This window comes from Ursus arctos, unplaced genomic scaffold (genome assembly GCF_023065955.2).
Source record: "Ursus arctos isolate Adak ecotype North America unplaced genomic scaffold, UrsArc2.0 scaffold_1, whole genome shotgun sequence".
In the NCBI taxonomy this organism is placed as follows: Eukaryota; Metazoa; Chordata; class Mammalia; order Carnivora; family Ursidae; genus Ursus; species Ursus arctos.
This window is the reverse complement of record NW_026622763.1, coordinates 46,226,236-46,242,705: the sequence shown is the minus strand read 5'-3', so window position 1 is coordinate 46,242,705 and position 16,470 is coordinate 46,226,236. Positions and strand designations below refer to the sequence as shown.

Sequence of the window (16,470 nt, the reverse complement as noted above, 5' to 3'; positions counted from 1 at the left end):
GGGGGAAGGGATGTCAGAAAAGGGCAATCAGTGTGGTAGAAAGAGACCCCAAACTGTGTAATGTTACGGAAGGCGAAGGAGGGGAACTTTGAAGAAGGTAGCTAACAACGTGAAGTGTTTTAGAGAAGATAAAGCCTAAAGCCTGAGAAAAAGACCAATGGCTTTAGTGATTGGGCTTTGAGAATTTAGTTTCCTTTTATTAATTGATTTAGATATTTTTTAAAATAAAATTGATATTACATATTCAAATTATTGCATTTGAAATTTATAACCTTTTGACAGATATATTGTTTCTTTTTTTTAGGATTTTATTTATTTATTAGAGAGAGAGAGAATGTACGAGCAGGGTGGGGGGAGGGGCAGAGGGAGAAGCAGGCTCCCTGCTGAGCAGCGAGTGGATGATACCATGGTGCCAGCTCCATCCCAGTGGGATCGAGACCTGAGTGGAAGGCAGATGATTCACCGTCTGAGCCGCCCAGGCGCCCCAGATATGTAGCTTCTTTTCTGAGAGTCAGATAGGCCGCTAAAAATACTGTGGTGCTTGGCACATAGTGGGTGCTTCAGCAAGGTCAGTTACTTTTTACCCCCTCCTTTCTTTCCTTTCATCTTCTGTGTAGATCTGCCACTTGGTAATTATATGATCCTATTTATCCTGAATTCTAGTTTTATATTAGCAGAAATGAACACACTTACCACACGTAGATACTGTCCAATTTTTGTCTTCAGTCTAAAGTGAAGAAATGTTTAATGGTGTTTTATTAAAGCTATATTAATTTTGTTTAAATGTAATGCATTATAACTGTGGTTCGCTTTGTATTAGAAGAGAATGAGTGCTATTCTGCGAGAGGATTACTTCAAATTAGTGACAGAAAAGAAACCAGTGTGCCCCAGGGCTCATTCTAATCTCAATGAATTTTACTTCATGAGTAATAGACATAAGAGATTAATTTTTAATTGTATCCAGTAATTCAAGTGAGAAGCAGGAGTCTGTGCAGTTAGCAGTGAGAACAGCAGAAAAGCTCCTTAAAGAACTAAAACCGCAGACCATTCAGGGTCACGTGCAGCTTCGCATCATGGAAAACTATTGCCTGGTCGCTACCAAACAGAAGTCTAACGTTGAGCAAGCATTGAATACCTTCACCGAAATAGCAACATCTGAGGTCAGTAGGTTTTGTTTTTCAGCTCTTTATTCTCTTTCCTTGGCAGTATAGATGTATGTATTTCAATTAGCTGGGTATTTTCTGAAGATTGACTTAATTACAAGGAAAAATTGCCTTGATAGCTTGGCATAATTCTACATAATATACCTTCATTTCTAGAAGATACTATTTTGTTATTTTGATATGCTGTTGATATATTTTTTCTATTAGAATGGTAAATTCTAGAGAAAGGAAATTCTTCAAAAGGGCATCAATTAACTCTCAAAGGAATGGCTTTATTGTCTGGAGAATTTCTGTGTTGTTTCACTTAAGTGACTAAGTGAAAATAAACACCTGGCTACCTTGATAGCTCACCTTTTCACTTAGGCAGACTTGAAGTGTTTCCAACTCTAAGGCTAAATGGGATCGGTACTGACAGCTTATAATTCAGTCATGCAAATAATGGTGGTGTTTTTTAGCAACCCTGAAATAACCCCCTGCAATAATAATAGTAGAAACAACAATAATACTAATTAGAGCAAAGGCTTTCTTCTCTTTTCAACTCATTCAGATCCACCTTCTCACTCTCTGGGCGCTGTGTTTTTCCTTCCCTCACATAGTGCTGTATTTCTTCAACTGCTTGATAGGAAGGCAGGGATTCCAGGCGCCCACCCCATCAGCAGTGGGTGGTAGCTGGTTCTAAACATACTCATTGGGTTTCATGTTCTTCCACTCAGTAGTGTTGCAGGCCACCGAAAATTCAAAATGCGTGTCTCTCAGAGGATATACGGAACTTTGCTGTGTTTCCTTGTGGTTCAGTGGTCACAGTGGTAGCAGTAAGCTACCAAAAACTCCCTACAGGGGCCCCTTTCCTGCCTCCCAGGACCTGGGAGAGCTTTGGGGAACCTACAGCTCCTGTTGCCATTTGGGAACAAGTATCCTAAATGGCATTTTATTACCACTGTAAGCCACCTTGGAACTACACAGCAAGGTAGCACCAGCAGCAGTGACCTCCTAGAGCTGCGCCCTTCTGCCCGTGAAGTAGTGTTCTCAGGGGGTGGGCCACGTGGCGGCAGGTAGATGACAGTGGCTGACAAATGGAGACCTGAAGTAGGAGAGAGAGCTTAAAGTGTGAGGTTTGAGAGAACACCAAAAGCCGTGAGTGACATCACGGCTGTTTCCTAGAAATACCAGGTTTTTATGTTGGTGAGACTGCTTTATTTTTACCATTCTTACTTACGTGATTAGTAATATGCTATCCTCAAATCTGTCTACTGACCATACCAGCCAAAGACTGATGCATGAACTGAAGTTTCAGAAACAATGAGTTTTATCCTGCATTTTTTCCTTTTAACTCATAAGCTATATATTTATTCATATATATATATACACACATATATAAATGATTTATATATATATATATATATATATATATATATATATATATATATATATATATATATATAAATAAAATGAATATCCATTAAGCAGCCAGTGGGTACTAGGCACAGCAGGAATCACAAAGAAAAAACCAAGGACGGTCTCTTCTGTCAAGTTTATCATAATCCAGGGAAGATGAGACAAAGCGTACTGTGTAGAAACCAAAATCTATTACATTCCATTCTAGAGCTGCAGGTAAAAGTACTGTAGGAAATAATATTAGGAGAGTGGGGAGGCTCTTTCGTGGAGAAGTATGATTTAAGAAGAACCTCAATAAACTGCATTTTCACAGGCAGAGAACACAGGCAAGGAGGCAAGGAAGCATCCTGTATATTCACACTATGTGGCATTCAGATTGATTGAAAAAGAGTCACGTGACAGGAAGTCAGGGGAGGAAGCAGCACCAGATACATTACACCCAAGCAAAGTGTTTCCACCTGCTTATGATCATCCTGTCACCTTGTTGTTTATAACATGGCTGTATTGTCCTCTGTGATCTCAAGTTGTTGCAGCTCAGAGTGACTGACAAAGACAGAGGAAAGCCAGCTGAACACCGTAGGATGTCTGCACCAGAAAAGACACGTGGATTTAGAACTCAGGTTTATACTTTTAAAAACTATTCTTGAGTTCATTCAGTAGTGATCAAGCTGTGAGGAATTGATTAATTCTAATCAAACTCAAGGTGTGTGATTTTAAAAACAGAGAGCTTATTTTTAAATGTATAGTGTGGGATATTTTTAGCATGTGACTAGATCTGGACATTTTTATGAGACTCTTCTTGGCTTAGAATGTCCTAGGACCTGGCTAACAAATTCAGAGCAGGCCTTTGCTTTCTTTCCTTTCTATGGGAGGAGGCAGGGGGCAGGGGTGCTCAGTAATTAATAATAAACCCCTTGTGTCTCCAGAATCTACTACCAATTGGCTGGATTTGGCACTCAAACCTTTTTGCCATTCCTTAATTAGGAGGACAGATTACATATTGGAAGTTTGTTGGTAGGCATAGAATTACAACCAAAGAAGTTTTATCTCCCAAAAAATTATTTTCATTGAGCTCTAAGTAATTATCCTCCTCTATTCCAGGGTTGTTTCTGACTTCCAACCATGTTCAGTGTTGGACAATGAACAAACCACTCTCCTTCTGAGTGGTCTTTATTGGTTACCCAAGCTTGCTGTCTCACAGTGCCCCTTTATTATAGTCTCGATATTTTAACTCTATCACAGTTGCCCATCCTTTATTTGTATTTTAACCTGAAGCCTTTCTCTTTATAAAAACATCACAATCCTTCTGCTGAAATGTAAGAAGCCACCCTAGCTTTGTCAGGGATATACACATATTGCTTAGGTAAGTTGGTTTCCTGGGTAGATCACCAATAGCTCCCATTTTATACCAATTCTTATTAGTTTTTTGGTTTCACAGAGTTTCTGACATCGAACTCTCTCTAAAAGAACATTGTGTTTTACAGACGCTATCAAAAAGCTACAGACTCTAAGTTTAAAAGACTATTTTAAGGCATGAGTTTATTTCATATAATTTCCAAGTGATGAATTAATCGCATGCCTTGTTTATAATATTTCATTGGTCAAACTTTATTGGGTGAAAAGACTTTTGAATAAAACAAGAAGGAAGGGAAAAGGAGCAATAGAAGTCAGTATTGATAAAAAGTCAATATAGAGAAGTCCATAGAAGGTCATGTGGGTAAGGAATATCATTTGCAGGTTAATCAATCTCATTCTTGTTTTATAAGTAAAAGAACTAAGGAGCCAAAATGCTGCATCTGAAACACAAATGTTCGATTAGGATTATATTAAAATAGAATTTTGTTTTTTTCTGTTTCTCTATAAAACCATAATAGCTAGTCAGTCCCATTAAAGATCAAGTCGCCCTAATTGTCTGAATCGTGTGGTTATGGCATCTGCGTATTTATTGGATTATTTTGACCAGGTGGTGCCTGACCAAGTTTCTTCATGGCAGCATGAGATTAATTGGGGTATTAAATAATGACCATATCGCAGTTACCTGTGTGGAGCCAGATACAGAGTCCACCGGCCACTTCTCCTGTTGTGGAACCTTTGCTACTAGCCATGTTTCCTTTTAAACATAGGGCATCTTTGTTTGCTGATCTGGGGGTCTGAAGTTTTGCGTTCTTACAGAAGGATCATATTCCAGCACTTTTGGGAATGGCAACAGTTTATATGATCTTGAAACAGACACCACGAGCCAGAAACCAGCTGAAGCGGATTGCAAAAATGAACTGGAATCCAATTGATGCCGAGGACTTTGAGAAGAGTTGGCTGCTGCTTGCTGATATTTATATTCAATCAGCAAAATACGACATGGCAGAAGAGCTGCTGAAACGGTGCCTGCGTCATAATAGGGTAGGTGACTGAAAATAACTGTTACCCTGCAGTGTGAAGGTTTTCTGTCGTAGGTTATTATAGAATGTGGGTCCATTTCTAAGGGTTCTTGTGTGTTTTTTGAAAATGAAATGTTTATTCTTACCACCATCAGGAAATAACATTAATAAGAAGAAAGACGCCATTTGCTCTTGAAAATAAAGGAAGATAGAGATTTATGCAGTTTCAAGTTTCAGCTGTGGTATGCCCCACTTATGGAAAGTGTTTGTGGAATGTCAAGCATTTGCCTCTGATTATCCAGCTCATCCCAGATCTAATGAAAATTGCAGAAGAACGTTAATTGCGGACGTCTGTCCCTCGTATTAAGAAATACTCTAGATGAATTTTCTGCAGCTGCATGTTGTTCTCACATTATTAGAATCCACTATGCATAATATATTTTGTGGGTAAAAGTCTTTTCGGCATTTAATTTGTTTATTAAAAAGTCCTTATCTTTAGGTATGAAATTGAAAATCTTCAAGTCTGTAGAAATCCAAGGCCTTTTAGTAACAGTGCATTTTTGTGTTTAGTCACAAAAAAAGAAGGTCTTCTTATATCATTTTTTAAGTTAAGAATTCGTTAGTATTTGTTGAGAAAGAATTGTACTCAACTTAGAAACTTGAGGATATTTATCTTTACAGATTCATAGCAATTACTTCAAAATTTTAATCATAGTAAATCTGTTTTACTCTCAGCAAATTAGATTACAAAGTGGATCTTTTGTTTTTTAAAGAGTTATCATCTAATGCTATTAAATTACTTTCTTAGGAAATTTAAAAACCTAAAACATCAAGCCATTTATCAACTTATAGTCTGTACATCTAATTTTAAGTCAAATTGTCCTTGAAAAACAGATTCTCACTAATAGGTTTTGAAAAATCTAAACTTCTGGACCCCCTCAGGCAAGGGAAACAAAATGAAAATAAACTATTGGGATTACGACAAAATAAAAAGCTTGTGCCCAGAGAAGGAAACCATCAACAAACAAAAAGGCAACCTATGTGTGTGAGAAGATATTTGCAATGATATATTTAATAAGAGATTACTATCCAAAGATATAGAGAAGTCGTACAACTCAACACCAAGAAACCTCCAAATAATCCAATTTCAAAATGGGCAGAGGACCTGAATAGACATTTTCCCAAAGAAGACCTACAGGTGGCTGATAGCCACACGAAAAGATGCTCAACATCAGGGAAATGCAAATCAAAACCAAGATGAAATATTACTTTATACTTGTGACAATGGCTAGAATCGAAAAGACGAGGTAACAAGCGTTGGCAAGTATGTAGAGAGAAGGAAACTCTTGTGCAGTTTGCGGGAACGTGTATTGGAGCAGTCACTATGGAAAACTGTATGGATGTTCCCCAAAATATTGAAAACAGAAATACCATATGATTCAATAATTCCACTACTGGGAATTTTTTCGTTAGGGAAAATGGAAGTACTAATTCAAAAAGACATATGCGTTCCCATGTTTATTGCAGCATTATTTACGATAGCTGAGATACAGAAGCAACCCAGATGTGGGGCACCTGGGTGGCTCAGTCAGTTAAGCATCCAGCTCTTGATTTTGGCTCAGGTCATGATCTTAGGGTCTTGAGATCAAGCCCCACGTCTGGCTCCGTGCTTAGCAGGGAGTCTGCTTCTCTCTCTCTCTCTCCCTCTAGACCCTCTGTCCCTCCCCCCGCTCATGCTCTGTCTCTCTCTCTAAAATAAGTAAATCTTAAAACAAAAAAAAAAGAAGTGACCCAAGTGTACATCGATAGATGAATGATTAAAGAAGATGTGGCATATATATACAATGGAATATTTCTCAGCCATAAAACAGAATTAGTCCTTGCCATTTGTGACAACATGGATGGCCCTGGGGTTATTACGCTAAGGGAAATAAGTCAGACAGAGAAAGACACCATATGATTTCACTTACATGTGAAATCTAAACAAACAAACAAAAAACAGGCTCATAAATTCAAAGAACAAACTAATGGTGGCCAGAGGGCTGAGGAGTAGGGGGATGAGCAAAATGGGTGAAGAGAAATGGGAGATACAGACTTCTCATTATGGGGTGAATAAGTCATGGGGACGAAAGGTAACAGCATAAGGAATATGTGATACTGTAAGAGCATTGTATGGTAACAGATGGTAGCTACTACACTTGTGATGAGCGTAGCATAAGGTATAGACTTGTTAAATCACTCTGTTGTACACCTAAAACTAATGTAACATTGTATGTCGACTGTACTTCAATAAAAGAAAAAAAGGAAAAAGAAAAATGTAAACTGTCAGACAGCTGACCCTTCCATGCCTAGTCTAGGATTAAGCAAGATTACGTGGGAATTAAGGCTTCAGTACAGATAGCGTTTCAGTTTGCCAGAACACTGACAGCGATATATTGCAGGTTGAACACGAGGGCTACTTTAGAAGCGCCAGTTTGGCTGATTAGACATGTCAATATTGGAAGCCTGAGATTCAGGAACTAGAGCTTAGAAACCTTGAATTGTATAATTAAAAGATGGAGATCATCCAGATCTGGGACAGAAATGTACAAGATGATACTAGACCATCTTGTCCTACCAGATGGCAAGGAAGCTATCGAAGATGATTAGAGTCATGTCAAGGACTCAGGAGCCAACTTGAAGACACTCACACTAGCCAAAGTTGGAACACATTAACTATCAGTAAGAATAGTAACTGCAGTGGATTGAAACACACCAAATAAGTTTAAATCCATGAGTTTACAAAGATCCAAAAAGAAAAAAAAACCCTAATTGGTCACCAATGAAATATGCTGATGAACTGTTATTTCTAAAGCCAGCAAATAAAGGGAAGGCATTATGCACTTATCTGTGTGAACTATACTACTGTGTAACAGTGTAGCATAAAAGGAGACATTTCTCATGATAGATGTTTTCCAGCTAATAAATGAAGAAAGAGTGATAGACTATCACCATTTCCCATCCCTGATAAATTAATGAATGGTTATAACATCATAAAAAAAGAATCTGATATTATGTGCCTCCTGAGGGAAGAACACGCCATCTGTGACGGGGCCAGACTGGGGTGAGCAAGTCTCACACCCTCACTTGGGTCCAGAATTTAAAAGGGCACTTTAAGTGTCAGGAATTATCTTCAGCAGCTGGTGCTACTATAACAAAGTGCTATAGACAGGGTGCCTTATAATCAGAAATTGGTTTCTCCCAGTTCTAGAGACTGGAAGTCTGAGATCAGGGTGCCAGTGTGGTTCAGTGCTGGTGAGGGCTCTCTTCTGGGTTGCAGACCGCCAGCTTATTGTTGTATCCTCCCACGGTGGAAGGAGAGGGCGAAGAATTGGCTGGGGTCTCTTTCATAAGGACACTGGTCCCACTCATGAGAGCTCCATCCTCCTGACCTAATTCCTTTGCAAAGATCCCATCTCCTGGTACCAGCACACTGGAGGTGAGGGTTTCAACATATGAATTTTTTAAACATTCAGTCCACTGTAGATAAAAATAATTTAATCAAGATTATTATAGATTATTATAATAAATTGTAATAAAAGATTATTATAAATAAGTTAATGCAATATTTTTTAAACCAAAATATCAAAATGTTAAATCAATAGCATCTGCCAGTGTGGTGCTGAGCGGTATTGAAGCCTGAAACAAAAGGGAAAATGTATGCCTCCATATCTATGTTTTTATGTATTTTTCATTTTAATGAAAATATTATTGACATATTTACTCCCATTAAAGTCAGGAAAATAACATAAATTTTGTTTGGGTATAAAGAAAATATTCAAAGTTAAAATGTGAGTTTCAATATCCCCACTTTTCAGTTTGATTTGTAAAAATTAATGCTTGAGAAAAAATTAGCAATTAAAAAAAATCACAAAAACATGTATACAGAGTTGTGCATTTTTCCTTTTGCCTCAGGCTCCATTGTGGCTCAGCAGGGCACTAACCCATGAACTCCTTTCACCTCTCTCCCCAGAGATCGAGATCGAATTAAACCTCTAGATCTAATTATAATTTCCAGATATCAGTGACATAGGAATACATTACATAAGCACCACAAGGATGAACTCAACTGAATCTGGGCTGTGACAAACTCGAGGATAAAAATTCTTGTTTGCTACATTTAACTGCAAGAAAAGAGACATAGAGATGGAAGGGAAACCTCTAAATCAAAAGAAAGTCGAGAGACATTTCAGCCAGTCAATGTGTGGGCCTTGTTTGGCCCATCATCCTAACAAACTAAAAACAAAACAAAATTATATTGAATCCATTTGAAATTTGAATAATGACTGGATATTTAGTAATATCAAGGAGTTGTTAAATTTTTGGTATGATAAACTGTGGTTCTGTTTAAAGGAAGTCCTTATATTTAAAGAAGCATACTAAAATATTTATGAATGAGATGGTACAATATCTGAGAATTTTTTATTTCCTAATACAGGACAAGTATGCGGGGGGTAGAGGTTAAAACAGTATTAGTCATGATTTAATTGTTGAAGATACAGGCTCATGGGGTTCATTGCACTGTTAATTTTAACTTGAAATTATTTGTAATAAAAACTGTAAAATACACATTCCCTTGCACGTCCCCCAATTCCTGACTGGGGGAATGGGAGTTAGGTTTGATCAGAATCTTTTATTAAGTCCCATAGATGATTTGATTGCATAGCTGAGGTTGAAAAACATTGTTTTATGTGCCAATTAAATGAGTTAATGTGGTTGACCTCTATAGTCCTAAGCACCCCATAAAATCAAGTTTAATCTATTGATGTATCTTCCATTTTCCTTCAGTCTTGCTGCAAAGCTTATGAATATATGGGGTACATTATGGAAAAAGAGCAAGCATATACAGACGCTGCCTTAAACTATGAGATGGCCTGGAAACATGGCAGTCAGACAAATCCAGCGGTCGGTGAGTTTAACAAATTAGATACTAGGTTTTCACTGGAAACTTGGGTTCTATTTGTAAATCTTCATTTAAATGCATTTGATTTCTTTTTAAGAAGAAAATATACATTAAGAGCCAATTTCCTTTATCAGTCTTTCTGAAAAATAAGTTTTATATTCATAATAGATTATTAACTTAATAGTTGTTAAGTATAATTTCCTGAGATTCAAACTGGTCCTCAGTCACCTTAAAGGACATCTAATCTAATTCTGCCCCTTTCTCTCCCTTAACCCTCTGCCATTTCCAAATGGTAATGCTGGGGGAGGAAAAGTGTTCCAGTGTCAGGTCAGTTAGGAAAACATTTCATTAAATCAAGGTCTGCAGGTTTCCTTACTGCAGGACTTCTCTGTGCCTTTATACACTAATGTAAATAGTCATGGATGTCACAGAGGGGACAATGTCCAATAATATGACCATGGAAATTTTTTTTTTTCCTGAGCATCTAGAAATATCAACTTGTTCCAGTGATAGACTCAAGGAATGTGGTCTCCAACATCCCTACCAGATAGACAGCATCTGGAATATACTTAGTGACTAGCCTCCCCCGACATTGTGAGGCAGCTCATTCCTATGTTTTTCCCTTTCTTTGTACTGCGCTGGAATATGCTGCATTGAAACTGGCCAGGTCTCTTCTCTGGAGCAACCCACAGAGTCCTTTCCTTCTTACACGTGTGGCAGTCTAATTCAGCTTTCTGTCCTGTCTCTCCGAACGCGTCTCTTCAAACTATCTCAGTTACTTGCCCATTCTTCCTGAGACTTGCTTCCAAATCTTTCACCCTCCTTGTTGCCATCTCCTGGAAACGCTAAAATAGTGCTTCCCAATCTGTGCTTTGGAATACTTGGTGAGATATTAATAGTTATTTCTTTACAAAAAAGAAAAAATGAAAAGAGAGTTGAGTATGAGGAGGTTAGATTTTATGGCCAAATAAGTTTGGAAAAGGCCATTTTATTGGTCCATGCCCCTCCTGACCTGTTGTACCAGAAATGAACAAGTTCTTGAGTATAATTTAAGATGCAATTATATCTATAATCAAGTTGTTTTTTTATTAGGCATTTTTGTAGTTATTAACTCAGCCTTAAGGTGGCATCCGTCCTTTTAGCAACCATGTCATGGTATGGACTCAGATTTAATTTGCAGTCTGATAGGTCCTCTTTACCTTAACTGCTGTTAGTTCAGGACTTCCCCCACCGTGCATTTTTCTGGGGTCTGTTATTTTACTAGACTTAGTATAGGGCACAGGAACTAATACAATACCTTTTGTTGATGGTATTTTTCCTTCTCAAGTATCATGTATCCTACAGAATCAAGTCAGCTTGTAAAATGAAAATTCCTTTAATGTCTTTAAAATATATGTAATTTTGACACTTTATTCCATAGAAGGTATACATTTAGAAGTTAAATTATTTAAACATTCTGTTCCTTGGAAGACTTCAGCAAATGTAGAGATTCCAACTCATTCGTTCTTCCATTGTGTCATCTGTGTATTTTATAGATGATTTTATCAATTTCCCCAACTTCTCATTGGTAAGTTTTCTCTGAGGCTCTCAATTCATTCTTTAGTTTCTTCCTTAAGGTCGTCATTGCATCTAACACCCGCAGTTGCCTGGCCAAGTTAACAATGCATTTCACTTTTTCAGCTGTCAGGAAATCCTTCAAATCATGGTCATGTTCATTCCGTAAGTTTCAGGCTTGAGTACTGTCACTGTGAGAAGCACCAGGAAGAAAACACATGTATGTCTGTCCCTCTGCACCCATTCTCGGGTCACATGACACGCACTAGACTGTTCACAGTGTTCATGTTCCTCTCTCCTCTCCCCTCCCCTGCTACCTTTTCCCCCCTGATTACATAGCATTGAATTTCTACAAGCTTGACAAGTGTAATGCAGCTGCAGTGCACATTTTCTTTGCCATTTCTGGCCCTTTATTCCCTCTCTCAAATTTTTTAGACAAGATGATCTATCAAGTTTCTTCCAACATTAAAACTTTATGCTTCCAGGGGCGCCTGGGTGGTGCAGTCGTTGAGCATCTGCCTTCGGCTCAGGGCGTGATCCCAGCGTTCTGGGATCAAGCCCCACATCGGGCTCCTCTGCTAGGAGCCTGCTGCTTCCTCTCCCACTCCCCCTGCCTGTGTTCCCTCTCTCGCTGGCTGTCTCTGTCAAATAAATAAATAAAATCTTTAAAAAACAAAAAAAACAAAAAAACTTTATGCTTCCAATTTAGTATTGACTAAATTGCTAATACTTGTGTGGCACTCTAAAACTTTTAAAAGCATTTCACAACAAAATATTTTATTTGATCTTAAAATCGCACTGAGTTGGGGGTGGGTTCTGATGAGGAAACTTGAAATTGACAGCTCACTTGACTTGCTAAGGTCTCCAAGCTTGTCAGGAAGCCAGAAACCAAAACTTAAATCCAGGTTTTTTGGCTCTAGGTTCCATGTAAAGTATGATTGGCATGGCATGACATTTTAAATTGTTTTCCTTTTTAAATGTCACCAACTTTATTTTTAGCTCATTTTACAATTCCTTTGTAATGATACCAAGTTTAACTCTCTGAAACTTACGGTTTTCGTCTTTGACAGTTTTATAGGCATGTATGTTTATGTGTGTTTATATCAGATATTATGAATTTTAGATAATTCCTATTTCTTACTTTTTACTACCTTGTGATTACATTAGCCAGTAATTCTTTTCAAATACTTGTTTGAAATTAAAAAAAAAAAATACTTTGGTACTTTTATTAGGGCCCAAGAGTGGCATTCAGATTTCCCTAATTTATATTTGTAAGAGGTAAAGTGAAATACTGAATTTATGAATTACATATTATTTTACATCATGGTATTATCATATCGCATTTGTGGAGTGCAGTGCCACTGTTACTTTCTTATCTCCTCCTGTTTGCTAACTCTCATAGCGTTCTTATAGAAAAACAGCAATCCTTTAAGAATGTCTTAAAACTTTATTTTAAATGTCAATATTTGAAACGTGACATTTCCTTATAGTACTTGTGATAATTGTTACTAATGGTTGATGTGGAATATCTGATGACTGCTCTACCCTCTTCTGAGCCGCTCTCCTAGCTGCTCTGCCCTGTCATGTACTCCGGGTCTCTCCGGTTCCTGTGGCTCCTACCATTGCCCTTTATCTGAGCAGTTCCCTCTGCCTAAAAGTGTTCATGCTTCTGTTCCCTTTGCCCAGTTCAGGCTTCATCCTTCAGTTTGCAAGCACTGCCTGATACCCGCCCCCTCCCCATCCAGGTTTCTTATTCCAGGTATCTTGGCCCGGACCTTTCTTTCATAGCATTTATCTCACTTTTGAAAGTGGTAACTTACTTACATAATTATTTAAATAACCTACTTTATTTCCTAATAGAATGTAAACCTCCTGCCCGCAGGGATCAGTGAGCCTGACATGTTAAGTGCTAAATAAATCTATGCTGTATAAATGGATAGCTGTGGTATTATTTACTGTCTGGTGATGAGTTTGTACTATAATCTGAAATAAATGGGCCTTTTTTAGTAAGTTGCAAAAGCCACTCTTGTAGAATGGCAGTCTTCTCAAACCCAGCAGGATATTCACTGCAGTCCTTTTTCCAGCTCCATTTTCTTTTATATCTGTTCTCCCTTCGTCCCATCACTTCTCTCTTATAGTGTGCTCACCAGCCTTCGCTTAGACTTCTCCAGTGAGTAAGCGAACAAAGGAGGAGGCAAAAAAGATAATGCTAGCCAAGTGTTCTATAAATAGTACGACATCATTGTGGTTTTTTTGTCTTAACAGGGTACAAACTGGCATTTAATTACTTAAAAGCAAAAAGATATGTGGATGCCATTGACGTATGTCACCAGGTAACACTCGATTTAGATTTCTTAAAATTTTCAGCTGCACAATTTCCTACTTCTAGTTCATCTCAAGATGTATGTGAGTAGAGGTAGAGGATGTTGTATTTTGGTTAAATGACTCATCAAATACATCTGGGAAAGATTACCACCTTTCCAAGTTGAGCAAATGATAAAGTTTATTTAAATCAAACATGTTTTTAATTGGGGCTCCAATAATAAAATGTTTCTATCATGTTAGAGACAGAGGGCTAGAGGAGAAGCATGTGAAATAAAACTGATTCTCCAAGCCATTGTTCTGAATGAAGTTCTTGTAAATGTGTCCAAGTCTGGTTAGTAGAGAATTCAGAATTAGAAATTAGAGATAAGAGGTATTTCTATTATTTAGAAGTCATTCAATTACATTTCTGTAATTGATCTCTAACTAAATGATCCCTTACTAAAGTGACAAATATTTAAGTTGCACTTTTAGAATTTGCAGTTTCTTTATATATGCATTTACATTGTCCCATTGATATATAAGGCATTGCCCCCATTGTTCCAGATAAGGCCTTATATTAAACATCGTTAGGAACGCCAAGAAAAGCTCCTTAGAAAAGAATTATGTAATGTCTTCTAGCCCAGATCGCTGTATCAGCATCATTACAGTAAATACTTGGCTTCAGTGATTGCTATTGATTACTGAACCTTTCTGTAAGGCAGTATTTCACATTAAGGTTAAGGTTGTGCATTAATGCAAGGTTATACATTAGAACCATTTGTGGAATTCTCTTTTAAAAATGACTCTCTCCCCACTCCTAGACTCAGTAGGCCTGGAAATTTGTATGTTTCAAAATCTGATGTGTGCTCGTGGTCAAAAATAACTCTGTAAGGGTTTTTTAAATATCATATGAATAGCTAAATTTTCTAACTACAAATCATTGATACATACTTGTTTTTTGCAACTAATCTATTAAGGAAGTAATTATATTTGTTGTATTTCTCACATGTATTTCTATTCTATTGTTGTCATCTAATTACTATTACCATGAGTTATGTCACATTTCAGATGTCACCTTTAAGAGGTGTTGTTATATTTGTACGACTGTAATGCTCATTTCCAGTAAGTTTTGTAGCTCTCCAGTTCTCAGTAATCAATTACAAGTTCTCGTGCTTTTGTTTTGTTTTTGTTTTTTTGTTTTTGCAGGTTCTTGAAGCACATCCAGCTTATCCAAAAATCAGGAAGGATATACTTGATAAGGCCCGTACATCATTGAGGCCTTGAAAAGTATTTTAATTTAGTTTGTTGGTTAAGCAGGAAATGAATCAATTCTTAGAGTTCAGAATAGGTGTGAGCTGAAACTTTGTAACAGAAGCGTACCTTTCTTTCTCCAGCAGAGGCTGCTATTGTATATAAAGAGAAATGCTATGTCAAATGGATGGGCTTCTGATGGAGAAGGTCAATGGAGCTGGTTTATTTGAGTGACTCTCTTGATTAGGAACAGGTTTGGTGTCTCTGTGATAAAGATTATAACCCATTTCTATAAAGAATATTTTGTTAAATACAAGGTACTTAAGTATCTTATATCTTTTCTAAGGAGTATTACCTGTTTATTTCAAGAAACATATATAAAATGCTGTTGCTCTTTGTTAGAATTTTTTGTAACGTTCTCTGTTGTTTCAAAGGTTTGAGAAAATTTTCTTGTAAATTTATGAAAAAAAAGTATATTTTAATAAAAACGTTATAAATGTATGGTTTGTATTGCTCCTAGAACTCAAAGACATGGTAAGTTTTGCAAAATCAGGGTAAGCCCCCTAAACAATTTGCACGGTTAATGAGTAGTTGAAATATGGGACATTCCTAGAAAAATCTTTTTGGAAAGTAAAGAATGTGAGCTTCCATTCCCTTTGTTGAACTCATTCTTTCTGCTTTCGATGCCATTGTGATCTTAAGAAATAATCTGGATGTGAAATCAGTTAAAATAGGTAAATTCTTATAGGAATAGTTTACCTTAGCCTGAAGACTAGATCTCTTGATGTCACTTTAGACACTGTAACATCTGGCAGGGAAGGGCGACAGAATAGTTTTGGTCAGCAGGGCCTCACCAAACACACCCTGTGAAAGCAGCTGCTTTCTTTACTGTGCCTACCACCCTCTGGCATAGCGGCTCTCAGCCTTTTAGGTTAAAGTGAACCTAATCTTAACTCAGTTGTTAGCATTATTTCTGACTTGTTGTGTACGTCTTTTTTCAGTTGTCTTTAAAAATATCATAAATAGGGGTGCCTGGGTGGCACGGCGGTTAAGCGTCTGCCTTCGGCTCAGGCGTGATCCCAGCGTTATGGGATCGAGCCTCACATCAGGCTCCTCCGCTGTGAGCCTGCTTCTTCCTCTCCCGCTCCCCCTGCTTGTGTTCCCTCTCTCGCTGGCTGTCTCTATCTCTGTCAAATAAATAAATAAAATCTTTAAAAAAAAATACCATAAATAGGTCTATTTCATTTACATTTTCAATAAATACAGAGTATATTTTTAAGTCACTTGTTGCTACTAAGTGTCCTATGCTTATTTTTTTTTTTGAGCTTTATTCTCTTGTTTTTGACTACTTCTGCAATTTTCCAAAGTCCTTTTAATTCCGGTTATACGCCATAAAATTCTAATCATTCTTTGTCACCTACCTTATTTATGGCATTTCATGAAAGTATTTAAGAGCATTTATGAAGCATTTCATATCTGTTAGAAC

General features: G+C 37.4%; 1 protein-coding gene across 3 annotated transcripts in view; it reads left to right on the top strand.

Annotated features, from left to right (window-relative positions):
- The window catches only part of TTC21B (tetratricopeptide repeat domain 21B), a 72,781-nt gene extending 57,296 nt beyond the window's left edge, over positions 1 to 15,485 (top strand). For 2 of the 3 annotated variants that reach the window (XM_044381520.3, XM_057318275.1), the window contains 5 exons: positions 965 to 1,160; positions 4,731 to 4,955; positions 9,761 to 9,881; positions 13,695 to 13,762; positions 15,128 to 15,485. In XM_044381520.3, the coding sequence (XP_044237455.2) occupies positions 965 to 1,160; positions 4,731 to 4,955; positions 9,761 to 9,881; positions 13,695 to 13,762; positions 15,128 to 15,214 (697 nt within the window). In that variant the 3' untranslated portion in view covers positions 15,215 to 15,485. Of the gene's footprint in view, positions 1 to 964; positions 1,161 to 4,730; positions 4,956 to 9,760; positions 9,882 to 13,694; positions 13,763 to 14,939 lie in introns of all 3 variants that reach the window. The other variant, XM_026492636.4, reaches the window with a different exon arrangement.
- Positions 15,486 to 16,470: the final 985 nt, after the last annotated feature.